Below are 26,207 nucleotides of genomic sequence, written 5' to 3'. Positions count from 1 at the left end.
CGTCTCCCAGAGTTTCTATGGGGAGGGCCGTTCACTGGAAATGGAGTCTCGGCTCCCAGGCTCTTGCGAACGGGCAGCCCCTTCAGCCCTGCGGGCCCAGCTGGCTGCGGCCCTCGCCTGCTTGACCAGCAGCCGTTGGCTGGAAACGGGGTCCAAGCCGAGACGCAGGCCTGGCGGACGGAACCACTGGATCTTGTGGTTTTGCTACCATGAGTGGAGCCTGGAACAGGCCAGAGGCCCAGAAGCACCCTCGATCCTCGAAAGAAACGGTACAGAAGGGCAGGGGAGGGGTGAGCGAGAAACGTCAGGAAGCCCCAGCGCCACCCCGCTAGCCCCTGCTGGGTCCCTTTCCACGTGCCGCTCTGATCGCTCCGTCTCACCTGGGTGTTTGGTTCCCTAAGCCTGAGTCCCTCCTGTGTCGACCGGCAGGCGGACGTGCCAGGGAGAGGTTCTTGTGTATGTGGACGTGCGCATGCCCGTGCGAGGGCTGAAGCACACACAGCTGTTCAGATCTGCTGCTGCACCTGCTCGCCAGGCTGGGCAGGGGCGGGGATGTCTAATTACTGCCTGCCTGGCCACCGCCGCCAGCCCCGCAGTGCCGAGGGTTCCAGTCTGCAGCAGCCCCTGGTCGCCGTCATGTGACTTAATTCAGGCACACGGCAGAGTGGTGTAGCTTGCTGCCCGCATAAACCGCCACAGCGGGTACCGAGGGTCCACGGCCTCACTACTCCCACGTTTCCCCCGTAGCGTGGTTTTCTAATTTTTATTTATTTATTAAGATTTATTTATTTGAAAGTTACAGAGAGGCAGCGGCAGAGAGGTCTTCCATCTGCTGGTTCACTCCCCAATTGGCTGCAACAGCTGGAGCTGCGCCGATCCAAAGCCAGGAGCCAGGAGCTGCTTCTGGGTCTCCCACGTGGGTGCAGGGCCCAAGGACTTGGGCCATCCTCTACTGCTTTCCCAGGCCATAGCAGAGAGCTGGATTGGAAGTGGAGCAGCCAGGACTCGAACTGGTGCCCACGTGGGATGCTGGCGCTGCAGCGGTGGCTGTACCCACTACACCACAGCGCCGGCCCCAGCTCACAAATGTAACGTGCACGTGAGAGGTCTGAAAGCACGGTGCCTGGCTCTGAGCAGTACTGACTGACACCTGCACGAGGGCCATGATTTCCTCGGGTCGTCCCGGGTCCTTTTCAAAGCTTGTCAGCCAAGTCAGCGTTCACTACAAGCGCTCCATTGGTTGATAGGCTTAAAGTCTCTTTTAACGGCCGCCCTTCAGAAACAAAGTTACACGCTGTCTCAGTGATCCAGATGAGTAGGTTTACCAAACCTGCTGTATTCTGGCCTGGCCAGGGAGTGGCCTGCCAGGCTCCCGCCCCTGGTGCTGGTCCCCTTTCTGTAAGCCGAGGTCAGGCAGGGTGGTTCCCGCCCCGGCCCCGCGGGAAGCCCTCGCAGGTGGGCAGGCGCTCCCTGGCTTGCAGGATTCGCCAAGCGCTTCTGTGGTTGGCAGCTTGATTGATTCTTCACAGAGGTCCTGGTGCTCTTGGTGCAGCAAGACTTTGTGTGTGTGTGTCTTTGAGGGAGGTCCCCTCTGCTACTTTACTCCCCAAATGCCCTCTGTGATCGGGACTAGGCTGGCCCCAAGCCGGGAGCCAAGGACCCCAGCCAGGAACTCAGAGGCCATCACCTGCTGCCTTCCAGGGAAGCTGGAGCCGGGTGTTGAGCCCTAGGACCCTAACCTGGACTACAGGGGCCTTAACCCCTGGGCTGAATGCCCGCCCCATGCAGAACCGGAAGAAGCTCCTGACTCCTGGCTTCAGCCTGGCCCAGCTCCAGCCCAGCAGCCATTTGGAGAGAGAACCAGTGGATGGGAGGTCTCTCTCCCCCTCACTGTCTCCCTCTCCCTCTCTAACCGCTTTTCAAAGAAGTAAATAGATAAATCTTTAAAGAAAGAAAATTAGTATGTGGGGGTGTTTTGAAGTAATTTCAGACTTAAAGCTGCAAACAGTAGAAATATTTTCCACATATCCTTCACCCAGATTTGGCAGCTGTAAGCATTTTGCTGTATCTGCTTTATCATTTTCTCTCTCTCTCTCTCTCTCTCTCTCTCTCTCAAAGATTTTATTTATTTATTTGAGAGGTAGAGTTACAGAGATAGGGAGAAAAAGAGAGAGAGGTCTTCCATCCTCTGGTTCACTCCCCAAATGGCTGCAACAGCTGGAGCTGGGCCAATCCGAAGCCAGGATCTTCTTCCAGGTCTCCCACACAGGTGCAGGGGCCCAGCACTTGGGCCATCTTCCACTGCTTTCCCAGGCCACAGCAGAGAGCTGGATCCGGGACTTGAACTGGCACCCATATGGGATTTTGGTGCCACAGGCTTAGCCCACTACACCACAGCGCTGACTCCTATCATTTTCTCTTAATCACTACACTCTCAATAACTATTTATGACCCACTTAAGAGTACATCATATACGGGGCCAGTGCTGTGGTGTAGCGGGTAAAGCTGCCCTCTGCAGTGCTGGCATCCCATTTGGGTGCTGGTTCTAGTCCTGGCTGCTCCACTTCTGATCCAGCTCTCTGCTATGGCCTGGGAGAGTAGTAGAAGATGGCCCAAGTCCTTGGCCCCTGCATCTGTGTGGGAGACCTGGAAGAAGCTCCTGGCTTCATATAGGCATAGCTCTGGCCATTGTGGCCAATTGGGGAGTGAATCAGCGAATGGAAGACCTCTCTCTGCCTTATTTTCTCTATGTAACTCTAACTTTCAAATAAAAAAGGCGTCGAGTTTCATCCGTGGTCACCTTTTACGACTGTCATGTTTCTTTTGCGTCTCCTTTCATCTGAAACACTTTTTTGATCTGCTTTGCATATGTTGACCTTCTTTAAGGGTAAGACAATTTTTAAAGCCGCTCTCAATTTCGACCTGTACGCGGGCTGCTGTGCCCTCAGCGAGTCGGTGCTGGGGCGTGAGTTCAGGTTGAGCCGTTCCCATGGCGCTACCTTGGTTACCTGGTTAAGGTGCCGTCTGCCAGCTGTCGCCACTGGGAAGCAGTGATTTCTCCCTTTCTGAGAGAGACTTTGAGACCGCGAATGCCCCGTTCCCTGTCAGGTTGCGTTTTTGATTCTTGCTGGAATGACTGTGGCCACAGGGTTGGCCACGCTCGCTGCCGCGGTCTGCGTGCTCCAGGGGAGGAGCTGCTCACACGCCAGCCGCAATCCAAGGCCATCGCTCGTGTGCTTGGTGCTGGCTTCTGTGTCCTTTGCCCTCGCCCCAGCCTTCTTTGAGTCCTTCCTTCGACACAGGATGTGCCACGCTCATCATCTACGACCCTTTCCTAGTCAGGGAATTAGCCACTTCCCCAAGGAGCCCTGGCACCTCCTAGTGGGGAAAGCCCAATCTGGCAGTGGGTGCCCGCACTGCCACTGGGGGTGCCACGTCCAGGCTGCTGTCTCCACGGGCAGCGGGGAGGTGTGTGTGTGTGTGTGTGTGTGTGTGTGTAGGTACGGACGCACATCTCTATCTGCAAACGCCGTGGTGCACTGACACCTGCCAGGAGCTCTGTGTGTGTCTCCAGTTGCAGTCTAACACCTGCGATCCACACGGACCGTTTTGCTTCCCATATTCGTAATTCCCTTGTCTGACAGTGAGACACCGGCTCCCCCGCCCTCAGCACGTCCCCTTCATCCTTCAGTCCTAGGATACAGCGAAGTGGCTTCGTAGTAGCTGATGCCACCATGAGGCCAGGCTGTCTACGGTGCAGCGGTGGTTAAGAGATAGAGCCCAACGTTAAAAACACCCAGGCCCAAGCTTATTCATTGTAGCGGGCCGTGTAACTTGGACTGCCTCCTTTGCGAGTGCATTTCTCTTTTTCCTGTTATGGCTGTCACAGTAGTAACCGTAACGCTTCTTTGAAGTACGTTTGCTGTGTTGGAATTCCTAGTTTGACCGCTGGGGTTTGTGTCTTGTACGTGAAGTCTGGGGGCACCCTGGTGTGGGAACCTCGGCTCGTGCGTGGTCCTGGCTCCCCAGGGCGATCCCGGTCTCCTCACCAACGCGGCTCTCAATGCCCCAGCCAAGCGAGGGGTCCCAGGACCAACTAAGAACTCGCAGGGGGTTGGAGGAATGCAGGAGGCAGCCGAGAGGATCCACCCGGGAGCTGTTGAGTCTGGGTTTTAGTTAACCAGTTAATCCAAGCTCGGAGCGTGACCTCCCCCCTCCCCAAGCCACGTGATTCCTGCCGGGCGGCATCGAGGGGACCACAGCAGGTGTTTCACACGGAAGAGGGTGAACGCAGGGATTTGTTAGGAGGTTGGAAGGCCGATGGGACACTGCCCTGCCGGCCCCGGAGATGCGACCTGAAGTCTGATGGAAGAGTCAGCATCTCCCCTCCCACCGTCTGTCTCCTCGCCCTGGGTGTCTCCCACCGGCAGGTGCCCCCAGGACCCGACTGAGTGTGAGTTCACGGGGTTAAACGTGGGCAAAACGACGAGAGAACGGACCAACTGCGAGCGCCTGTGACTGCCATCCCATAATAGAAGCGAATGCATCACTGCTGCAGGCAGCCACGCCAGCGAACCTCACAGCCAGCCCGGGGCGGCGGGAGTCCACGGACGCGCCCACGCGGGACTCCGTCTGTTAGAAGCACTACGGCAGACAAGGCTGTAAAGACAGCCGCACTCCAGGCATCCCGCCTGGGGCTGGGGGCGCCCGGGGCCCCTCTGGTGCTCTCCAAACGGTCTCTGCTGATCTGGGCGATGCTGACGCAGGGGGAGGCGTGAGCCTGCATCGACCTGAAAGCGTACGATTTGTGCCCTCCACAGTACACATGTAATTCCTCAGAGCAAAAAAAAAATTGGTGCTAAGAAGAAATTAAAAGTGGTGGGTGGAGGGGAGGCTGATCCCAAGCGCGACCTGGACAGATGTGAGGCAGGCACGGAATGAGCAAAGAGACTGCCTCCTGGGAGCAGGGACAGCCGTGTAAAGGCCCTGGGGTAGGATCCGGTGCGGGATGTGGGAGAAGCCTAGCATGGCCGGTGGACTGGAACGTGGGGAGCAGGAGTCAGGGTAGGATGAGCCCTTAGCTTGGCTTTTTGTTCTAAGCTGTGGGAAGCAGGGGCGTTGGCAGTGCTTTCTGAGGGGCTGGAGTGGGGAGTGAGGGAAAGAGGTCTTTGCCAACTTCTCTATGTGACGAGGACATCTGGGAGGCGGGGGACCAGGAGGCAGGGGAGTCGAGCTGTGCCGTGGCCCTGACACCCACCGGTGCGCTGTCAGATCTCACACGCACCACAGGGCTGTCGGGGAGACAGTGGGCGGGGTATGCGCATGGGATTCCAAGGCTCAGGACCAGAAGGGAGCCCAGGAGGGGACGTGGTGACATGGGCCGCCAGGGCATTTGATTGGAAACGGCTGTGAAAGTGCTCTGTGGCCAGCTCCGCCGGGCGCCCGCTCCTGGCTGGGCGTGGGGAGTCCATAGGGACCACTGCTGAGCCCCTGGGCTCCCGGAAGCCTGGGCCGAGGCACTGAAATGCAGATTCCTGGGCCAGGCCCACAGCCATGGAAACAGGAGGCATCCGCATTTTCCAAGTGCCCTGCACAGTTCTTTGCACACAGAAGTTGGAAAACCTCTCACTTCGGTGGCTCAGGAGTCTGGGAGGGGTGTGTGTGAGAGAGAGAGAGAGAGAGCGAGCGAGCAGTTTCCTCCTCTCTCTGGGTGGGGCTGCTCCTGAGGTCAGGAAGGCAGGTCTGGTCTGGGCGTGTGTGCGCGCGCGTGCATGTGTGTGTGTGTGCGTGCACGGGGGGCGGGCACCGTGTCCCAGGAGGACAGAGTTTGCATTGATGAAAACCCTTCCCAGCACTTTGATGCCTCTCGCCCGCCGGCCCGAGCGCAGCAGCTCAGCCCTCTGCATCCCGCCCGGCCGGCCGCCCGCAGCGCTCGCTCCCAGCCAGGATGGCCGCCTGTCTGGCCCTGCGCATGGCGCTGCTGCTCCTCTCCGGGGTCCTGGCCCCCGTGGTGCGCACAGGTAAGAGTGCAGGGCCCTGAGCTCCCACGGCCAGGTTGTCCCAGACCCTCTGGGATGGGAGGGAGCCCTCACTGGAGATGGGACGGCCACCGGGCCCATCCTGCCCAGAGCTGCCCTGGGCACAGGCAGCAGCAGCTGCGCAGGGTGGCTGGGAGGGCCGCCTGGGGAGCAGCGCTGGGGCCGCTTAGCTGGCCGGGGCCGGGGGCTTACGCTAGGGTCTCAAATCTGAGAGCTTCCAGGTCTGGCCCCGGCTGGCCTTGGGTACAGAGGGGGCGCGGTCGCCTCGGCCGGCTGCAGGTGACCCACGCTTTGGGGGCTGTCAGTGGATCTGCCCAGGAAGGAGGTGACTTCGGTGACAATAGCGTGCCCTGGGTGGGCTGCTGGGGGTGCGGGCTGCCGGGGACCCCCAGCCTCTCACACCTGCAGGCCTGCTGGCCTCTCCCGGGCCGCCCCAGGTGGATGCTGGTGGCCTTGCTCCTGGCTGGGCCCGGTGTCGTAGCTCTGTGCACAGCGGAGCTTACAGGGTGGCCAGGCATCCAGCGAGCAGCAGTGGCTGTCGGGGGCACAGCACACATATTCTGCGTCCCAAGCCCCAGGCGGCCTTGGGGCAGAACCAGCTCGTAGAAGGGGGCGCGGGGGTGACCTGACATGCCGGGTGGCATCTTCCCACCCCAGCAAAACCACCGCTCCCGTCTGGTGCTCCGAGCCAGTGCAGGTGAGCCGCGGGCTCCCGTCCGCGTGCACACTCAGGTGCACCCGGCCCTCACAGCGTGGCTGCCAGAGGCCCCTGGAGCCGACTGCCACACAACGTGGGTGGGTGGGTGGGCTGGGCCTGCCGCCACAGGACGCTCTGGGGACAGGCAGGACCTCGCCTGGCCTCAGGTCGTCCCTCTTCCACAAGTCCTCCCAAGAGCAGGGGACCCGAGCACACCAGGCCTCCACCCGGAGCCTTCAGGGTCCAGGCTGTTGTGACTGGGCGGTACCCAGCCCCCCACTGCTCGGAGCAGGTGTGTGCAAGGCCCCGCAGGCCCCCTGCCCTGCGCCCACGGGCGAGGGCCCCGTAGCAGTCAGGAGGGGACGGAGCAGGCTGTGGGCTGAGGCCCGGGCCCGCCCGCTGGCCTCCCTGCCAGGCCCGGTGGCCACAGCCCTCGGGAGGGGAGCAGGCCAGGTGGGGCGGGCGCCAGGCCAGGGCACGCATGAAAAGGCCCTTCATGGGCCGCACAAAGACCGTCTGTGAGCGCGGGCGCCTGGCCTCGGGACCCGTGGGCAGCCTGCGAGTTAAACAAACTTATTTACCGAAAGGCTGGGTGGCTGGGACTGGGCAGATCCCACGGTGCCCAGGCCTGTGGCGGTGCCACCAGGTCCCTGCTTCCCTGGATCACCCTGGCCGGAGCACGGGGGTGCACTCTGGTCCATGGAGACCGGGCCTCATCGCAGCCTGTGGAGGGCGGTGCCTTATCTGGGGGGTCCCCACCCTCCCTGGTCGTCACCCTGGCCCCTGGCCATCCACCTGAGCTGCGCGAGGGCCACACTCCTGCCTGGCCCCTCCGCCTGGCCTGCTGCTCCCCACCCTTACTCCGACGAGCTGGCAAACCGGCCGGCAGCCCCTCTGTCCATGGCCTCCCAGGAGGGGTTGGGGGGAGTGGACTGTTGCCATCAGCTTTGTTATGCTTCTTGCTATGGCAAGTTTAAAAATCCAGGGGAACCCAGCACGAGGCAGCTCCTCGGCCCAGCCCGCCACCTGCGGATCCAGGGAGCCTTGGGCCCGCCCTCGATAATCTCCCACGGCAGCCAGCGGGGCAGTCCATGGAGCCACTTGGCTTGTGTCCACGCGTGTCCTTGGGCCAGAGGGGCCCATCTGGGTTACTTCCTGTGTGCAGAGGGGGTTCACACTGTGCCAGGACGGGGAGCTGGGGGCCAGGTCAGCCTGCTGGGGCCCCGGTGTGAGAGCAGGCTGGAGCTCAGATAGGTCCCAGTCCTTCTGATGGGGGGACCACGGTGTGTGGTGCCCGGCAGGGGTGTGGCTCTGGCATGGGGTGTCTGGGGGGGGGAGAGGGCAGGGCTTCCTGGGGGCAGCAGAGAGGAGGGGGCAGGCACGTGCGCTCCCAGCTGCCCCCCTCCACCCTGGGAGTGCTCACTGCTCTCCCAGAGGCTCCCGGCACCTTCCAGGCTACCTGGGCCCCTACCCAGAAGGCCTGGGCAGCCTCCCTGGCCCGGTGCCCGGCCTCAGAGGTGAGCTCTGACCGCTGGCAGTGGTGGGACAGGGAGGTGCCTGCCTGCCGGCCGGTCTTCAGTGTGTGGTAAGCACACGGCGCCAGAAGTTTGTCCTTTCTTGGGGCAGACGGGGCTCCGCGAGCCCCAGACCCTGGGGCCTGCCAAGTGCCGGGCACACTCCCGCCTTGTCTCTGCCCATCCCCCGGGAGCCTGAGGCCAGTGGGCCTGGGGGCTGGGCCTGGAGCCCTTCCTGGAATCCTGGAGGCCACAGACCCCAGCTCTCCCTGGCTGCAACACAGGAGGCCCGGCTGGGTCCCTCCCGCCTCTCAAGGGTGGTCTTCCGGGCTGGGGGGAGGCTGGGTGGTGGCCAGACCCCAGTGCTGCAGTTGGGCCTTGGTCCTGTGAGACCAAAGCCTCCCCGAGGGAGCACCAGTGGGCTTTCTGCTCGGGGGGCTGGGGTGGGGGTCCTTGCCAGGGCTCTTTGCTGGAAGGGGGATCTGGCCGGGGCAGGCCTGGGGAATGGGACAGTGGTCCCCGCCTGGCTCAGGCTTGAGAGAGGCCATGGGTAGGGCTGGTAACATTGCATTGTGACAAGATCTTCCGTTAACAGATAACTTTAAGAAATAATACAGTGAGCCTGCACCGCCCCTTCGTGGGATTTCCTTGCTGCCCACACCGCCAGCTCTGTCCACACCGCTTCCTTCCCGTGGCCGGGGTCGCGCGTACCGCTTCCCCCGGGGTCTCCTGGCTGCCAACACCGCGTACACCCCACACACTGCTTCCCCCCCGGGGCCTCCAGGCTGCGGGCACCCGCACTCCGCACCCCGCTTCCCCCTGCGTCTGGGTCTCCCACTGCTGGCACTGCGCACACGGCTCCCCCCAGGTCTCCTGGCTGCCGGCGCCACGCGCACCCCGCACCCTGATTCCCCCCGGGGCCTCCCGGCTGCGGGTGCCCGCACCCCACTTCCCCCTGCGTCTGGGTCTCCCGCTGCTGGCACCGCGCACACGGCTCCCCCAGGTCTCCTGGCGGCCGGCACCACGCACACCGCTTCCCTCTTGCTCGGCTGTGGCGCGTGACCATTTGAGGGTGAATGTCAGGCATCACGTGCCTTTGCCCATACAGCCTAAGAACAAGGACATTTTCTCACACAACCAGAGGCCACGGTCACAGCCCGGGGGGCGCGCCCAGGGATGGAGCCCCAGGGCCTGTCGGCGGTGTTAACAGAGCCACAGCCTCCCTTGCCATGGCGGGGGCAGCACAGCCCGTTCCCAGGTTGTCCGAGGGCTGGAGGCCACACCAGCACTTCCCACCGCGGCCCACCTTAGCCTAACCTGAGCCCCGGGCGGCTTCCAGTCCCTGAAACAGGGTCGCACAGTTCCCGTGCCACAGAGCCCCTGCAGGCGGTGAGGTGCTGGGGTGCTGCCTGCAAAGCCTATCCTAGGGACCTGCTCAGGGGCTGGGCCCTGGCCTTGCGGAAGCCATGGTGTCCGTGGCTGGGCTGGGGCTTGGCTGGGCCTCTCCTCTCTGCCCCCACCGCAGTGCCCCCCCCCCCCCCCCCCGTGAAAGCTGACCTGGCCTATGCCCCCACGGTCCACAGCTCAGATCGGGGAGGCCCCGGGGTTTGGGCCCTTGTTCCTCTGTCTCTTCCCAGGGCCTGTGGGTGCCCCAGCTGCCTCCCGCTCCCGCCCTGTGCAGGCAGCCTGGCCCGGGAAGGGGGTCTGGGGGAGACAGACACGCGGTCCTCCTGCACCAAACTGGCCACCCGGGGTCACTGGGGGTTAACCGGGGCCACGCCCTCCTCTGCCCTTGGCCTTGCAGCTGAGGGTCCACAGGAGCCCGACCCCACCCTGTGGAACGAGCCCGCCGAGCTGCCGTCGGGAGAAGGCCCCGCGGAGAGCACCAGCACCGGCCAGGAGCCCGTGGCCACGGGCCCTCCGTTGCCCACCGCCGCGCCGGGCCCCGAGGACAGCACGGCTGGGGAGCGGCTGGACCAGGGTGGCGGTATGCGCTCGGGCGGGGGTGGGCGCCGGGGGCGCCGGGGCGGGGGCGCGGGCGGCCCCGGCGGCTGACGGACCCTGTCCCCCTCCCCCGCAGGCTCGCTGGGGCCCGGCGCCATCGCCGCCATCGTGATCGCTGCCCTGCTGGCCACCTGCGTGGTGCTGGCGCTCGTGGTCGTGGCGCTGAGAAAGTTTTCTGCCTCCTGAAGCCAATAAAGGGGCCGCGCCGGCCGCGGCGCGACTCGCAGCACCCTCGTGCGCCCGTGTGTCTGCGCCTACGGCCGGGGCCCCTGCCCAGGGACCCCCCCCCCCCCGCACTCCCGCGCCCGCCTCCTGCGGGGGGAAAGCCCAGGAGCCCTCGCCTGAGCCTGGCGGGCGTGCGCAAGCCGATTGGGGCGGCAGTGGAGTGGGGGTACCTCGCGGGGCAGCCCACTGCATCCAGCCGCGAAGCCCCCCAGGCCGGGGCAGGGGCTGTCCCAGTCCCCACGGCTCCCAGGGGCCCTGTGGGGGCCGGCACCTCGGTGATGCGTTAGTGGAGGCCCCTGTGGCTTCTTGGAGCTCCTCGTGGGGTGGGACAGGGTGGGGCGCTCCTCTTGGACTCCCCGGATGAACCCAGACCTCTCTCCAGCGGCTGAGGGAGGGTCTCTGCTCACACGGGAGGTCCAAGCCGGCCCCAGGCCTTGTCTCAAAGCCCCCTACCCCGAGGCTCAGAAATGGGCCCCTCTCCTCTTCCTCCCCTGAGGCCCTCCCTGGACCCCTGAAGCGCAGGGTTGCAGGTGGGCGGAGGTCTCCGTGGCCCCCATCTAACGCAGGGGCCTGAGCCGGTGGGTGGGGGTGGGGAGTGAGTTCTGCCCGTGAGCGCTGTGGCCCCAGGCATGCAGTCCGTGCCCAGGGACAGCAGCTGCAGCCCCCGCTGAAGGACTGGTGCCCCAGGCCGGCGTCTGGACCAGGCTGGTGCCTGTGCCCACCTCCCCGCGGGACCCCCGCCCCCAGATACCCGAGTGCCTCTCACCCAGGGCACCCGGGCTCCCTCCCCCTCTGAGGTTTCTGGGGTCTTGCAAGTGGAGACCCAAACCCATCCCGGCCCCCACTTCCTCTGGAAGCCGCCTGCCCAGCCCCAGCCAGAGCCAGCGCCTCTCTCTGCTCAGAACCAAGCAGCCCGCCCCACGCGTGGCAGAACAGCCAAGAGTGGACCTTCACGGGCCTTATTTTATACATGGTGATGCTTTTAATGCAGCCAAAAATGGTATCTGCTTTTCTCAGAGCCCTAACCAATACAGGATGCAGTGACCAAGTCATTCCGTAAAACGCCTGGGCTCTCTAAGGGGCCAGAAGAGCGTGGGGCCCCTCGGGGAGCGGCGGAGGCCCGCGTGGAGAGCAGGGCGGGGTGGGCGTGCGGCCCCAGTTCGGCGAGCAGGAGACCCAGGGCCGCTCCACAGCCGCATCAGGCAAGGGGGCATCTGCGTGCCTGGGAGATTCTGCAGGCTTCCCAGGTGGAGACGGACACGTGCAGGGGACCAGGCGACTCTCCCTTTGCACCTGCCCCTGCCAGGGACAGCCGGGTGGCCCTGGGGCACACCCAGCCCCTCTTCCCGCCAGCAGAGGAGGCGTGACACTGCCGAGACCAGTCCTTGGGTCCCCGTGCTCCTGGGCACTCAGCCCAGGTTCCATCCTGCTGCCTGGGGTGCGGGTGGGGGTGGGGTGCCGGCCTCCAGCGGCCGGCCCCAGCCCCCTCCCTCCGCCAGGCTGGCGCCCAGGGCCCGGGGTCATTGCCGATTCCGGCTGCCCAGCTTCCTGCGGTCCTTATTCTGGCTGCGTTGAGGGTCTTCCATCTTGTGGACACGGAAACACTCCTTGAGGTTCTGGGACCGGATCTTGGGGTTCAGGATCTCCTCAGTCGTGGAGCTGGGGAACCAGCCTCTCTCCTGGTCGTGCAGCCGCTCACCAAAGATCCAGCCTGCGTCAGAGCGGGGAGGGGGTCACGGGGTGCATCAGGCCCCCTCTCCAGGCAGCCGCCCTGCTGGGAGGCACATGGGGGCGGCGGCAGGGGGTGGGCAGTGTGCAGGCAGGACATGTCCTCGGCCGGGTGGCCGTGCAGGCTCCGGAACCCATTCTGGAGACAGCAATCCCAGGCTGCCTCGTACAAGCCAAGGGCCAGCCCCAAACCTAGAGGCATCCCCAGGCCAGTATGGTGGGAGCTGACCACGTGGCTCTCCAACCGGCCTGAGGTCACCTGAGGTCACCCTCTGGGCAGCTCCACCTAGGATCTCTGCCTCCTCAGGGTCCGTGTGGTCAGCTGAGCTGGGTGACACTAGGAGTCGCAGGGTGCCCAGGCGTGTCCTCTCTCTCCTCTGCCACCCCTGAGACCCCCCCTCCTGTGGCAGGATCTGCAGCGGGTCCTGGCCTGGGGAGGCGGGGCCCGGCGTGCGCTCTGCAGGTCCCCTGTGGGTCGGGGGCAGGAGAGCCCCTGGGATTTGGGAACCGCGGGACTCAGCAGAGATGGCCTGGCCTGGGGATGGCCAGTGTGGGCTCCCAGCAGGGCCTGGCGGAGAGGAGGCGATGGTGGGGGGTATTCTGGTCGGGAGGAACTGGTGCAGACACAGAGCTGCCGCTTAAGGAAGGGGCTCGGTGTTAAATCCTGCAGGGGTTTTCTCCCTCACTGCCTCTCAAGGAAATAAACACTTTTTAAAAAGGAGGTGGGTGGGCCCGGTGCTGTGGCGTAGCGGGTTAAGCTGCCACTGCCTAGATGCGGAGTCCCGGCTGCTCCACTTCCAGTCCAGCTCTCTGCTGTGGCCTGGGAAAGCAGCAGAGGATGGCCCAGGTGCTTGGGCCCCTGCACCCGCGTGGGGGACCCGGAAGGAGTGCCTGGCTCCTGGCTTTGGCCTGGCCCAGCCCCAGCTGTTTTGGCCATTTGGGAGTGAACCAGTTTCTCTCTGTTTCTCCTTCTCTCTCTAACTCTGCCTTTCAAAAAATAAATAAATCTTTAAAAAGGGGGAGGGGGATGGGTGCTTGGCACAGTGGATAAGACGCTGTCGAGGATGCAACGCCCCCTACTGGAGTGCCTGGCTCAAGACCCAGCTCTCGGCCGACGCCAGCTTCCCGCGGCTGCACGTCCTGGGAGGCAGCAGGTGACAGTGAGCCACTGGGTCCCTGCTGTCCATGCAGGAGCCACTGAATCCCTGCCGTCCATGCGGGAGCCACTGGGTCCCTGCCGTCCATGCGGGAGCCACTGGGTCCCTGCCGTCCATGCGGGAGCCACTGGGTCCCTGCCGTCCATGCGGGAGCCACTGGGTCCCTGCCGTCCATGCGGGAGCCACTGGGTCCCTGCCGTCCATGCGGGAGCCACTGGGTCCCTGCCGTCCATGCGGGAGCCACTGGATCCCTGCCGTCCCCGCGGGAGACCCAGACTGTTCCCGGCCGCCCCTCCCCCGCTTCAGCAGGGCCTGTTGCTGGTGTTTGGGGGGGGGGGGAGCCCTGTGTGCCTCTTGCTGCCTCTCACATGGATAAATAAATAAGCATTCACAACACTCCGCAGGGGCTGACAGTGCTGATTCATCACGGGGTGGGCGGGACTGGGGGGAGGGGCTCCAGGGCTGGCGGTCAGCTTCCCTGGCAGCTCCTTGCTAACTCAGGGCCTGGGGTCAGGGTCAGGCTATTCTAGTTGCCCCCCCCCCCCCCCACTGTGAAGGGTGGGCGGAGGCTCGGGCCCTGGGAGGGGAAGGGGTTAGGGAGCCAGCCTGCTGGGCTGGGCCCATTGCCGGGGCTGGAAGATTGAGTCCGTCAGCGCCAGGGGAGGAAGCAGGGGCCGCGCAGGGCTCCGTCTGGTTCTCAGGAAAGACCAGTGGGCCCGAGGGAGCTGGGCCAGGCCCCTCATCCGGGCCTCTCTGACCGCAGGGTAGGGGGAGGGTGTCTCACCGTCCTCCGTCTTGTCCAGGACGTTCAGGATGTCGGCGAGTTCCAGCGTCAGCTCGTCTGGCTGCTGGGCCACGTACGGGTGCACGCACTGGACCTGGGGGCAGTCTGCGGGGAGGGAGGGGTGTGGCGGTCCCAGCACCGAGGGCCCCGGCGCCCCTGCCACGCCCTGGGGGCAGGGCTGAGAGCACACAGCCCTGGAGACGGGGTCATCCGAGGGAGAGGAGCAAGCGACTCCAAAGAAAACCTCCCCAAACCCGCCAGGGGCTCCGGGCCCATGCACGGAGGGAGGGCCTCGCGGCCTGGGCCACACAGGAACACCGGGTGCCCGGCGCGGCAGCCTTGGAGTCTTCGGCAATCGTGGCGAAACTGCGGTTTCGCTCTTGGCCGCAGCGCTCTGCCCGGTGCCCCAGCTCCCTGGGGGTGCCCACGGGCTCGGGGCAGGAGGGGTCCCCGGGTCCCCGTGCGTCAGCTGGAGCCGCCCCTCCCAGCTGGAGACTCACCCAGCAGCCGGGAGGTGAAGGAGACGAACTTGGTCCTCCGGTTCGGGGCCAGGGACGTCATCCAGCGCCTCATCTCGCTCCTGTGTGGGGACAGCATGGGTGCCGCAGCTGCCAGCGCCCGCACACCAAGGCCCGGGGCGGGGCCCTCAGCGAGGGCACTTCAAAAATCCGTGGGAAAATAGAATTAAAAACACTCGGCGGCACCAGTGCTATGTGTAGCTCCGCCTGCAGCGCCAGCATCCCCTGTGGGCAGTGGTTCAAGCCCAGAGAACTGGCTGCTCCTCTTCCGATCCAGCTCCCTGCTATGGCCTGGGAAAGCAGCAGAAGATGGCCCGAGTGCTTGGGTCCCTGCACCCGCGTGGGAGACCTGGAGGAAGCTCCTGGCTCCTGGCTTTGGATCAGCCCAGCTCTGGCTGTTGCGACCATTTGGGGAGTGAACCATCAAATGGAAGACCTCTCTCTTTCTCCCTCTCTCTGTAACTCTGCCTCTCAAGTAAATTAATAAGTTAAAAAACCACTTTAAACTCATGCCTGGTTTTTCATAATATGCATTTTCTACCAACTTCTTGAAGGTCCCTTGTATACCTGGATCTCCCAAATAAATTCATCTCCTAATTCCATTTTCCACAGAGAGTGGCAGAGGGGGGCTCTCTCCACAGGTCCCCCCAGTTAACCTGTAAAAACTCATTGCAGGGCCAGTCCCAGCGCAGCCGTGCTCTCTGGGACGCGGCACAGCGCGCCCTGCTGAGGTCACCCATCCCCGGCCCCGTGGACCAGAGCCTGAGTGAGCCAGGTGGGAGGGGCCCTGGGCTGCCCTGTGGCTCCCCACAGCTGTCCCTGTCCCCTGGGGCGCAGGGTGGGGTCCCGTGCGGCCAGGGACACATGCACACCCGCACACGTGGGCCTGGGAGCGTGCAGCCCCCGCACGGATGAGCCGGGTGGGGCGCAGGCTGGGTGCGGGCACTCACTGGGAGGACGCCTTCAGCATGTAGGTGGCCTCGCGGTCGTCCGCGTTCTCCAGCAGCCGCAGGATGAACACGTTGGCCAGCGTCTGGCCCTGGTCCTCCAGCTCCTCCACGCGGAGCAGGCCCCGCGGCGCCGAGTCAAACACTTGGTACTTGTCTCTGGGTGCCGGGGAAGGCGGGACGGGGAGGGGTCGTGTGGGTCCCCAGTAGGACCGGGCCCCCAGCCCCTACCTCTCTCCACCCCAGGCCCCGCCCACACACCCACTCCTGCCCTCAGGGTGTGACGGTGGACAAGGCGGCTGAGCCCGGCTCCCCACACCCCCCAGGAGGAAAGGCCCCACTTTGCAGGAGGGGAAACTGAGGCCTGCGGCGGTTAAATGGAGTTGCCCAGAGGCCCGGGCTGGACAACAGAGGAGCAGGCCTTCAAGCTGGGCCCAGGGACCCCCTCCCGCTCTCTCTGGCCCCGCCCACACCCTCCCCCTGCCCCCGAGCCACAGTCGGGTTCACAGTCGGGTTCGCAGTCGGGTTCGCAGGCGGCGCCGCTGGCCGCCAGGCTCACCCCGGGATCTGCCTGCAGATGACCAGCAGGTCATTGAAGAGGAAGAGGTAAATTTCCTGGAAGAGCTTCTTGGTCCGCAGCGTGCGCGAGGTCTTGGGGCCCGACATCTGCTGCAGCTCTCCCTGCTTCAGCAGCCAGCGGGAGTGCGAGATGATGGGCACGGACTGTGGGGAGCGGGCATCTGAGCGGCCGGGCCACCACGCCCACCACGCCCGCCCCTGACGCCACGGCACCTCCAGCCAGCCCGGCCGGACAGGGCAGAGGCAGGGGTGTGGGCTTGTGTGCGGGCATGCACGTCTCCCTGCGTTGCACGGCTGTGTGTGCGTCTGTGTCTTTGCTGTGCCACACACAGCCCCAGGGGTGCGCCCTGAGGACCTGTGTCACAGCCCCGTGCACCTGGCTCTCAGACTAGGGCAGGGGCAGGCGGGCAGCTGGGCCACCGGTTGAGGTCAGGGACGCCTGGAGGAGGTACAGGGGGTGCAGGCTCTCCCAGACCCCCGGGGCTCACCTTGATCTTGAACTCCATCTTCTTCTGGATGCTGATCATCTGCTCCGTGCGGCTCATCTTCCTGACCCCCTCGTTGCACGCCTTCACCACCTGGGGCGAGAGGGGTCATCAGGACACCCGGCCCCCTCGGCCGCTGAGACCGACTGACCATCTCCCTTCTCTAGCGCCGTTTGGAACAAAGGCAACGGGAAAACCTGTTAGTTCTGGTGGAGAGAAGAGTGCCTATTCTTGCCGAGAAACAATCTGCAGGAAATACGGACAGGAAGGCGTGCCCTCGTCTGCCAGCCTGGGACAGACAGACGGGCCAGGCTGCAGGCTGGGCTCCTGCACGAGGGGTGGGTGATGGCGGACCCTCCCACCTTCCTGGGAGGCCGCCTGGGTACAAGAGGCCTGGAAGTCCTGTGTCTCCTGGGACCTGCGAGGTCTCATGCTCAAGCAAAAATTCCACACTGGCTTAGGACCGTCTAGAACGCAGCCTGGCATGGTGCTGGCACTTGCTCTGTGGCCGCGGAGCGCTCCGGAGATGTCCCCTGCAGTGTTGTTTGCAATGAGACAGCAGTCATCAAACTCATCGACGGGACTGCCTGAAATTAGAGAAAGTCCCTGGAACCAAGTCCTAGGGCGCCGTTCAGAAAGGTAGCAGCTCCACCTGTCCTCCCGCAGGGCTGAGCCCGCGTCTAAGCCACCATCCCTTCTGTATTGAGTATCAGTGACTTTCATAAATTAGAAAAAGAAACTGCTATCTTAAAAAAAAAAAAAAAAAAAACATAAGCCACGAGAAACAGAGCATCCCTTTCATTTAAAGGAAAAGGGAGGGGCTGGCCCTGGGGGGCAGTGGGTGAAGCTGCCACTTGGGACGTCTGCACCCCTACATCGGAGTCCTGGTTCGAGTCCCAGCTGCCCTGTTTCTGACTCAGCTCCCTGCTAATGCGCCTGGGAGGGCGGCCGAAGATGGTCCAAGTGCTTGAGCCCCTGCGTCCATGTGGGAGACCTGGATGGAGCTCCCGTCTCCTGGCTTCCGTCTGGCCCAGCCCTGACTGCTGTGGGCATGTGGGGGAGGGAACCAGTGGATGAAGATCTCTCTCCCTGTCACTCTGCATTTCAAAGAAATAAATTTTGTTTAAAGACAGGAACAGGGAAATAAAAGCAGGAAAGACCTTGAAAAATAGAAAACTCTGTCCTGGCTGTGGGTTGACTGCACGGGGTACCCTCTGTGGCCCAGAGTGGCTGCTGCCCCCTACCCGCTGTGGGCAGCTAAAGGGAGTGCTGCCTCCATGCTGGGCCTGCTCCAGGCTCCAGCCTTCCCCCCCAGGTGGCACCGGAGGGGGTGTCGTCCCCCCCCAGGACCCAGAGGGTAGAGGTGCCCCGTGGCCAGCAGGTCTGGGCAAGGGGTCCAAGGAGAGGCCCACGTGGGAAAAGGAAGGCGTCAGGTCCTCGGGGCTCTCGGTGGCGTGGCAGCACCCTCAGCCGCCCACGGAGGCCAGTGTCCTGTCTCGAAGCCCCTGCCGCTGGGCGACAACAAGGTGGCAAGGACCCCGCACAGCCCAAGGCCCGTTGGGACGGAGTCACCAGCATGATGGAGCCGCCCAGCACAGGACCAAGCATGGGGGAGGGCACAGGAGGCGCCTGGGAGGATGGCCAGGGACCCACCCAGCCCTGCTGCACCTGCCGGGCGGGACCAGTCCCGGGCTCGTGGGCCGTGCCACCGGACCCTGGCACCGGGAGAGGGTCAAGCACAGGCAGGGAGGCACGGAGGATGGGGTCTGGAGCAGAGGCTGCATCCGGGCGCCAGGCTCATGCCCCTGCAGTGGGACGAGAGATGGCTTCTGTCGCGTGAAACAGGTGGACGAGCCTGGGGTCTGTGTGCACCCCCGACGCCTGCAGGCAGCAGCAGCAGGTGTCTGAGGGGAGTCTCGAGCCTGCGGTGGCCGCGGACTCCACACTGGTGGCCTCTCGGCCGCCCCCACCTGCCCGCAGTGGGGGGAGCACCACAGGTGGGGGAGGGGCAGACAGGCCACGTGTGGCCGGCCCCAGTGATTGCAAAAGCGAATCCCAAAACGAATCTGTGTTTCCCAAAGACACAGCCACGTGGAGGGGCAGGCCGGGCACGAGGGCGGACGGGAGGGGCTGCTCGGGGCTGCTCGGGCAGCACAACTCACCATCTCCAGCTCGCGGTGGGCCGCCAGGGCGGTGCCTTCCCGCTCCGACCGCTCCTCCACCCTCTTCAGGATGTTCTGAGCACAGAGAAAGGGAGCGTCAGTGTCAGCCTCCCCCCACCCCGCCCTGCCGCACCAGTGCAGGCCACGCCACGGGGCACGGGGCTGGGACACGGGGCCTGCCACCCACGAGACCAGGGTACACAACCCTGGGCAGGCTCACTCCCCAGTCGCCCAGTGCTGGGCCGGGCCGAAGCCAGGAGCCAGGAACTGCATCGAGGTCTCCCACACGGGTAGGGGCCCAGTATTTGGGCCATCGTCCGCGGCTCCCTGGGCACATTAGCAGAAGGTAGATCGGGAGCTGGGAGCAGCCGGGACTCACACGGGGCACCCTGTTAGGGACGTGCTGTCGCAAGCAGCAGCTTAGCCCCTGCACACAACGCCAGCTCCGCTCACGTTCAGGACAGATGGTGCTCGTGTTGCAGGGAGGCCGCGACCTCGGTTGTGCCGCTTTGACGCAGTCGCCTATCCGAGCTCCTGCCCTGGAAGGGAGCCTAACTTGGCCGTGTTACTGTCCTGCCTCGGGTTCTCCCAGGGGACGATTCACCTGCACCCCTTCACTCCCTGCTCTGTCTCCCAGCATCCCCCGGGCTTTGGTCTCAGCTTCCCCGCCTGCCCCCGGCTCCCCTCTGTCACATGAGTGGTCTTCAAAAAGTTGGTGGAAAATGCAAGGATTTCAATTTTTTTTTTTTGCACCGGAATAAACTTAGCTTTTCATTCCATTTGTTCTCCAGTTTGCCCTCCATCTGCCCCTTCCGGAGCCAGTGGCCCCACCTCCCATTGGCCCCCGGGGCCCCCAGCTGTGTGGCTCCCAGGTCAGAGTGCACACGCCCCTGCTCAGGGCAGGAAGAGGCCCGTCCGCCCACAGCACGCATCGGCTGCGGGGGTGTCCCTGTCTGGGACGTCTGCCTCCAGCCTCCTGGGCTTGGGCTCTGCCCTCTCCTCCTTCCTTGCTCATCTCCCAAGATCCTTCCCTGGTCTTTGCATTAACCTGAACTTGGATGTCTGCCTGCTCCAGATCTCCCCTGCTCAGCCAGCCCCTCCCCCAGCCCCCTGCACCCTCGGCCTCCCTGGCTGAAGCCGGGACTCGCTCTGGCTTCTTTCCTCTCAAGGAGCCGGGCCATCAACTTATTTCCCTCCGGGACTGCAGCCCCTCCCCCCGCTCTCCTCCTCCTGTTTTCTCCATGGTGGCCACAGTGACAGCCGACAAACCTGAAGCAGATCAGGTGGCCCCTGGCACACTGAGGACAGAACCCAGGGTCCTCCCTGGCCCCCAGACCTCTGGATCAGCCTCTGTCCCACTCACTCCCATCACATTTCCCGAGCTCACCCCGGCCTGTCTGTCATGATCTCATTGCCCCAGGGTCTTTGCACAAGCAGTTCCTGCTACCAAGAATCCCCTTTCCTCCTGGCTGTCACTCACCTGGTGCCGCCCAGGCCAAGTCTCAGCCTGGATGCCACTTGTCTTTCTTCACCCTCCGGCAGTCACCCCCTAACTGTGCTGTCCTCCCAGCCACGCCCAGTCCCTCCCCTCCAGAACGTGGTTGTCCGGGAGCAGGCCCACAGAGGGAGCGGGATTAGCATCTGTGAACAGATAGACTCACAGACGGGCAGCAGAGCCCCGGCCTGGCCCGCGCCCGGGAGAGAAGCCGCGGGCCCCGTGTGCCCTGCAGGGGCGAGGCCGTACCTGGACCAGCAGCGCAGGGGCGAGGCCGTACCTGGACCAGCAGCTTGAGGCGTGTGATCCTCTGGAAGGGCAGGATGAGGAAGGAGGCGAAGGGCAGCCCCTTGCACTTGGGGTCAAGCTCCAGCTGGGCTATCAGCTCCCGAAATGCGGCCTTCTCCTGGCTGGGGACACGGACACGCAGGAGTGGGCTCCCGGCTCCTCCCCAGCGGCAGCCCCCGGGGAACCGACACCCCACGGCCTGGGTTCCTTTCTTTCTTTTCTGTGGGAGAGAAACTGTTCCCACACAAGGCAGAACAGTGCACAGTGGCGGCACGTGCCCGCCCGTGGAGACTCCGCGAGGCGTGCTTTGCGTGGGAGGGCACGGTGCCCCGGTGCGAATGAATCAGACGCACAGCTGCACGCTTTCTCCCGGCAGGGGACTGCGGCAAGGTGAGCCCACGTGGCGGCAGGCCCGGGCAGCAGGCTGGGAGGCTGGCCTCTGACAGGCGGGCGGAGCCTCGGGGCTGCAGGACACAGGCTCCTCTTCTGCGGGGTGCCCGTGCTCCCTCCTGTGTGCGGCCTCGGAAGCAGCACCCTGAGCCCTCTCGCTGTGGTGTTCAGACACCCGACTGTGACCCCCAAAAGCCCGGACGCCCACGCCGCTTCAAAACGGCCACAGTTAACCACACGGCTAGAAGGAACGCCAGCAACACGCAAGGTTCCACGGTCCTGCTCCGAACGCCTCTCAGGCTACGCTCGGTCATTTACGTGTGGCTCGGCCACGCCAGGGACTTCTAAAAATTTACATTTATTCATTTGGAAGGCCGAGAGACAGGCAGATGTGGAGACCTTCCATCCGCCGCTTCACTCCCCAAATGCCGGGCACAGCCAGGCTGGGCCAGGCCAGAGCCCGGAACAACACGCAGGTCTCCCCGGCGTGGGTGGAGGCGCCCAAGCACTCGGGCCATCACCTGCTGCCTCCCAGGATGCCCACTAGAAGGAAGCAGAGCTGGGGACAAGTGGCATCTTAACTGCCGTGCCAAACGCCCACCCCGGTGCTGAGGGTTGACTGAAATGACCTGGGCAGCTGGAGCCCCGAGGACAGCCCCCGAGCCGGGGCGTGGCTGGAGGACCCCAGCGCCGCCCCTTTCCTGCTGCTCTGGTCTCGGGCTGACCTCGGGAGGGCAGAGCCGGGCCGTGCTGGCCACAGGTGCAGCGGGGCTGACAGCAGAGACGCAAGGCGGCAGGCTGCCTGGTGACACGGACCTGCGCCCCCCCCGCCCCCCGCCCCGCCCCGATGGGCTGGGTGTGCCCCCACTCATGGGCTGGGAGCGGCCCCAGGCCCGGGCGGCAGCACTCACAGCAGCTGCTTGTAGGTCCTCTCCTGGTAGGTCTGGTTGCTGACGTAGGTGATGTAGACGGAGAAGGGGTCGGCGGCGTAGCGGTACACGATGTCGCACACGTCCGACAGCACGATGTTCTCCTCCATGCGGCGCTCCAGCTCCAGGAGGAACCTGCGGGAGGCGGCGGCTGGGCGGGTGGGGAGCAGAGCCAGGGCGCCTGCGGGGGCCCCGGGCGCAGGTCTGGGCACGGGGCGGGGCGGGGCGGGGCGGGCGGGGAGCAGAGCCAGGGCGCCTGCGGGCACGGGGCGGGGCGGGGTGGGGTCTTCAAAGACCTCATGGCAGGTGCGGATCAGGAAAAAACTACGCAGGGATCTAGGGAGGGCTGCAGCCAAATACACTGATCCCTCAGCCCTGTTTTCCACGCTGAGAACTGTTTGGTTTTGCAGGTGGATCACAGCCTTAGGAGTATTAGAACGAGAGAGCGAGCGAGTGAGCCAATCCTCTCGGTACACACTAATGTGCTGTGGATGAAATAACACGACGTCCCCGGGGGAGTGGGAGAGGAGGACCGGCCCGGCCCCCGTGACCCCCACACGGGGCCCACGACACGGGTGTCCCTCCTCCTGCCTGCCTGAACTTCCATAGTGAAATACCAGCGTGTAGACACAGAAAATGCAGTGATAGACAACGAGGGGCCCCGGGGAGCAGCGCCCTCGGAACCCGTTGAGCGGGGCTGCCATGGGCAGGCGGAGGGGCTTCAAACAGGAGCGGGCGTCTGTGTGGAGGGGGACCCCCAGTGCGCAGGTCTGCCCCTGGCAGTCCCGCCTGCACAGGAGGGGTTGGCCCAGGGGATCCCGTGTGGCTTTCCGCTGCACAGCTTCCAGCCTATGGCGGAAGTGGTGATGGGGCTTTCGCCAAGCGCTGAGGCTGGGGCTCACTTTGTCCCCCAGAATCCTCTCACAGACACTGGCTCATCTCGTCCAGAGCTCAGGCCATCCTCATCTAGCCCCGGCTCTGGCGACCTCGTCCACAGATTGTCACAAACACCTACCGAGAGGAGTGGACGGGACTCGGGGGTGGGGGCTCTGCACCTGCCTGCAGAGGCGCTCGGCTGCACCGTGCCGGGCCCTGGGCGTCAGACCTAAGATCACCAGCCCAGGAGAGAAGGTTCTCGGCTCCGTGGGGAGGGATCCGAGCACGCAGGCTTCAGGGAGAGGCAGGGACCCCGGAACCTACGTCTTTACCAATGGTGCTTCATCACAGACACTCCCGAACACGCAAAGCTAGGGCGGCCAGCGTGCCGGGCTCTGTCGTGGGCCTCAGCCGCAGGGCGGGCGGCCCCGGGCCCAGCGTCTCACCGCTCGCTGACGGCCATGACGTCCAGCACGTTGGAGAAGAGGATGTGCGCCTCGGACGGGTGCAGGGTCTTCTTCAGCCGCTCGTTCTCCATGAAGTGGGACACCAGCAGGCTCAGGCTTTTGTAGTAGGAGGCCTCGGAGGTGACCAGCTCAAACATGGCCTGCGCCGGGGACACGAGGGCGTCCTGGGGTCACCGCCTCTGCACCTTCCTGGACGGCCCGAGCTGCGTTCTCAGACGCAGAGGTGCGGAGAGACGCTCGCGCGGATTTTCAAAGTGAAGCACGGACGGTGGCCGAGGCCCGGGCTGGCAGAGGTGCCAGCAGCCTGCAGGACCAGCCGCTGTGCTGTGGCCCGGGGACAAGGCTGCCCCTCTGATAGCTGCCCCGGGGCTTATCCTAGTCACAGGCTCAAAATGCAGGGCAAGGGGCACATGGCTGCAGCACGTGCCAGACAGCAGAGGGCGCCTCGGCCCACGCTCACCGCGGAACGGGGCGGGAAGCCAGGTCTACCTGTCCCCTTCCGGAAGGGAAGCTGCCAAGCGATGCCGCCCACTGGCATCCGCAGGAGAGGGATTCGGGGCCAACGTTTACTTCTTTTTTTTTTAAACCTTTGAATTGCTGGAGAATTTCAAAATGAGCATGGAAGACTTTTAGGACCTGACTATGTAAGCAATGAAACGGGGGCCAGCACTGTGGCGTAGTGGGTAAAGCCGCTGCCTGCAGTGCTGGCATCCCATATGGGCGTCCTGGCTGCTCCACTTCTGGTCCAGCTCTCTGCTGTGACCTAGGAAAGCAGTGGAAGATGGCCCAAATCCTTGGGCTCCTGCACCCACATGGGAGACCCGGAAGAAGCTCCTGGCTCCAGGCTTTGGATTGGCGCAGCTCCCGCTGTTGTGGCCAATCGGAAGTGAACCAGCGGATGGAAGACCTCTCTCTCTCTCTCTCTCTCTCCTCTCTGTATGTGTGTCTCTTCTCTCTGTGTAACTCTGACTTTCAAATAAACAAATAAATATTAAAAAAAAAAAATCAACGAAGCGAGAAAGCGCCCCCCAGGCCCAGCGTCTTTGGGAGGCACATTTGGTGCACATCCTGGCTTTGTCTGATCACCAACCTCTGCACACAGTGACAAAGAGGGAGCCCAGCCGGGCGTGGGCAGCAGACTCCCCCTCGCCCACCTCCTGAGCTGGCAAATAAACCAGCCGGGGCCGCCTGCCCTCCCCTCCCCATCACCCTCTCTGCTCGGTCCCTCCGTGGCTTCCGGGCAGCAGGGCAAATGGCAGCCTCCGTGGAGGCCACGTCCACGCCCTAACCCCCAGCAGCTATGAATGGGACTTTACTCGGAAAAGCCCTCTGCAGGGATAACTAAGGATCTCGAGAGGAGACCATCCTGGATTTAAGGCGGGACCCCAAATCTGGTGACAGGCATTACCTGTCGTGAGAGAGGGGCACAGGGAGACCTGACACAGCCACAGGGCAGGGCAGAGCCAGACATGGGCGCGACGCAGCCACAGCCCGGGAAGCCTGCAGGAGTCTCTGCTGGGACCTTGGCCTTGGCTGTGGCCTCCCTAGGTGTGGGAGAAGGAAGTTCTGTCCTTCCACGCCTCCTGGTGGGTGGTGGTTTGTTACTGCAAACTAACCTTGGCAAAAGGGAGGATGGGGTGGGGGTGGGGGGCACAGCGGACGACGCAGGGACCCGCTCCCTCCCCAGGGCCTGCCCACCCCACTCTCGCTCCCTCTGGGGTCCCCTCCAGCTCCCGCGCCATCCACGCAGGGCCCAGGCAGCACCTGGAAGTGGAATCTACAGTCTGGGAGTGTGTGTGTGGGGAGGGGCTTGCAGAACAGAGCAGGTCCCGGCGCGCTGGGGGACGCATGCACGCGCTGTCGGTCCCCCTGGGAGGACAGACGGAAGCTCCCGTCTTAAGAAGCAGGCGCGGAAGCAGAGTGGCAGCTCCACGGTGGAGGGCAGAGGCTCCGCCAGGACCCAGTCCTGCTGGGCAGCTGCAGGCACGCAGGGTTAACCGGGCGTGCGGGCTGCCTGGGGAGGGCCGTCCCGCACATAAGCCTGTCCCCCACTGACCGCTGGCGTCGCTGCACGATGGACCAAAGACCCCGGCCCCGTCAGCAGCAGAGGCCGCCTTGGCTCCTGGGGTCTGCAGCTCCCTGAGCAGGTGACGGTCGGGGCTGCCGGGCCTCTCTGTGATGGCCGCGCGGCACACCTGCCTGCTCCACCTGAAATCAGCCGGCACGCAAGCCGCGCCCTGGGCCGGCCGGGGCATCAGCCGCCACCTCCCGAGCCCTGCCTGCATCAGAGGCACGTGGGCAGGAGGCTTCCGGAAGCTTCTCTGCTGCAGACGCTGTTATGAACTCACTTCCCTGCAAGTCCCAAGCAAACAGTGCGGCGAGCCTTACAGACGCGGGGGAGCTGCCACGCCCAGACACAGCCCGGCACGAGGACACGGGCTGCACGCGGGCTGAGGGACACCTGTCGGTAACCTGGTGTTGCGCGCACTACTTACAAAAGCCCGTGGAAGGTGGAACGGAAAGATACTGCATTTATTTGGGTGCCAGAAAAGGTTGAAACCACACAAGGGGCGATGCTTATGAAAAATGAGACGATGAAAAAACTGCGTGGATTTCCAAGGTTTGTTTCAGATCAGCCGATCTCTTAGTTCCACTTAATTTGTACCTTTGCGCAGGAGCACATGTGTGAGTGTGGGTGTTGTGTGACTGTGTCTCATTGTGTGGATGTGTGTGCCTGCATGTGAGAAAGTGTGGGAGTGAGTGAGAGTGAGGGTGTGTGAGTGTGGCAGGGTATGTGTGTGTGAGAGAATCAGTGTGTGTGAGGGGTGTGTGGGGTGTGTGTTTGAGAGTACCTGAGTGTGAGAGTGTCAGCGTGTGTGTGTTAGTGTAAGAGGGAGTAAGTGGGGGTGTGTGAGAGTGTCAGA

At 64.0% G+C, this 26,207-nt stretch overlaps 2 protein-coding genes across 3 annotated transcripts in view; one reads left to right on the top strand and one right to left on the bottom strand.

Moving 5' to 3' along the window:
- The first annotated feature begins 5,820 nt into the window (after positions 1-5,820).
- Positions 5,821-10,521, top strand: SNORC (secondary ossification center associated regulator of chondrocyte maturation). Its single transcript, XM_051834206.3, has 3 exons — positions 5,821-6,020; positions 10,054-10,236; positions 10,330-10,521. Exons 1-3 carry the CDS (start codon positions 5,948-5,950, stop codon positions 10,437-10,439), a joined length of 366 nt encoding a protein of 121 aa, XP_051690166.2. The 5' UTR covers positions 5,821-5,947; the 3' UTR covers positions 10,440-10,521.
- Positions 10,522-11,437: 916 nt separating this feature from the next.
- The window catches only part of NGEF (neuronal guanine nucleotide exchange factor), a 101,205-nt gene continuing 86,435 nt past the window's right edge, over positions 11,438-26,207 (bottom strand). For both annotated transcript variants that reach the window (XM_051834194.3, XM_051834195.3), the window contains 10 exons: positions 23,263-23,423; positions 21,923-22,075; positions 20,614-20,743; positions 18,839-18,913; positions 16,680-16,769; positions 16,172-16,335; positions 15,616-15,771; positions 14,648-14,727; positions 14,148-14,252; positions 11,438-12,189 (listed from right to left, as the gene is read on the bottom strand). In XM_051834194.3, coding sequence (XP_051690154.3) covers positions 11,999-12,189; positions 14,148-14,252; positions 14,648-14,727; positions 15,616-15,771; positions 16,172-16,335; positions 16,680-16,769; positions 18,839-18,913; positions 20,614-20,743; positions 21,923-22,075; positions 23,263-23,423 — 1,305 coding nt within the window. In that variant the 3' untranslated portion in view covers positions 11,438-11,998. The remainder of the gene's footprint in view (positions 12,190-14,147; positions 14,253-14,647; positions 14,728-15,615; positions 15,772-16,171; positions 16,336-16,679; positions 16,770-18,838; positions 18,914-20,613; positions 20,744-21,922; positions 22,076-23,262; positions 23,424-26,207) is intronic.

Source organism: Oryctolagus cuniculus, chromosome 3 (assembly GCF_051225735.1).
Source record: "Oryctolagus cuniculus isolate XC-2025 breed Fujian yellow rabbit chromosome 3, ASM5122573v1, whole genome shotgun sequence".
Taxonomy (NCBI): domain Eukaryota; kingdom Metazoa; phylum Chordata; class Mammalia; order Lagomorpha; family Leporidae; genus Oryctolagus; species Oryctolagus cuniculus.
Note: the sequence above shows the minus strand (reverse complement) of the source record. Positions and strands in the feature narration are given on the sequence as shown.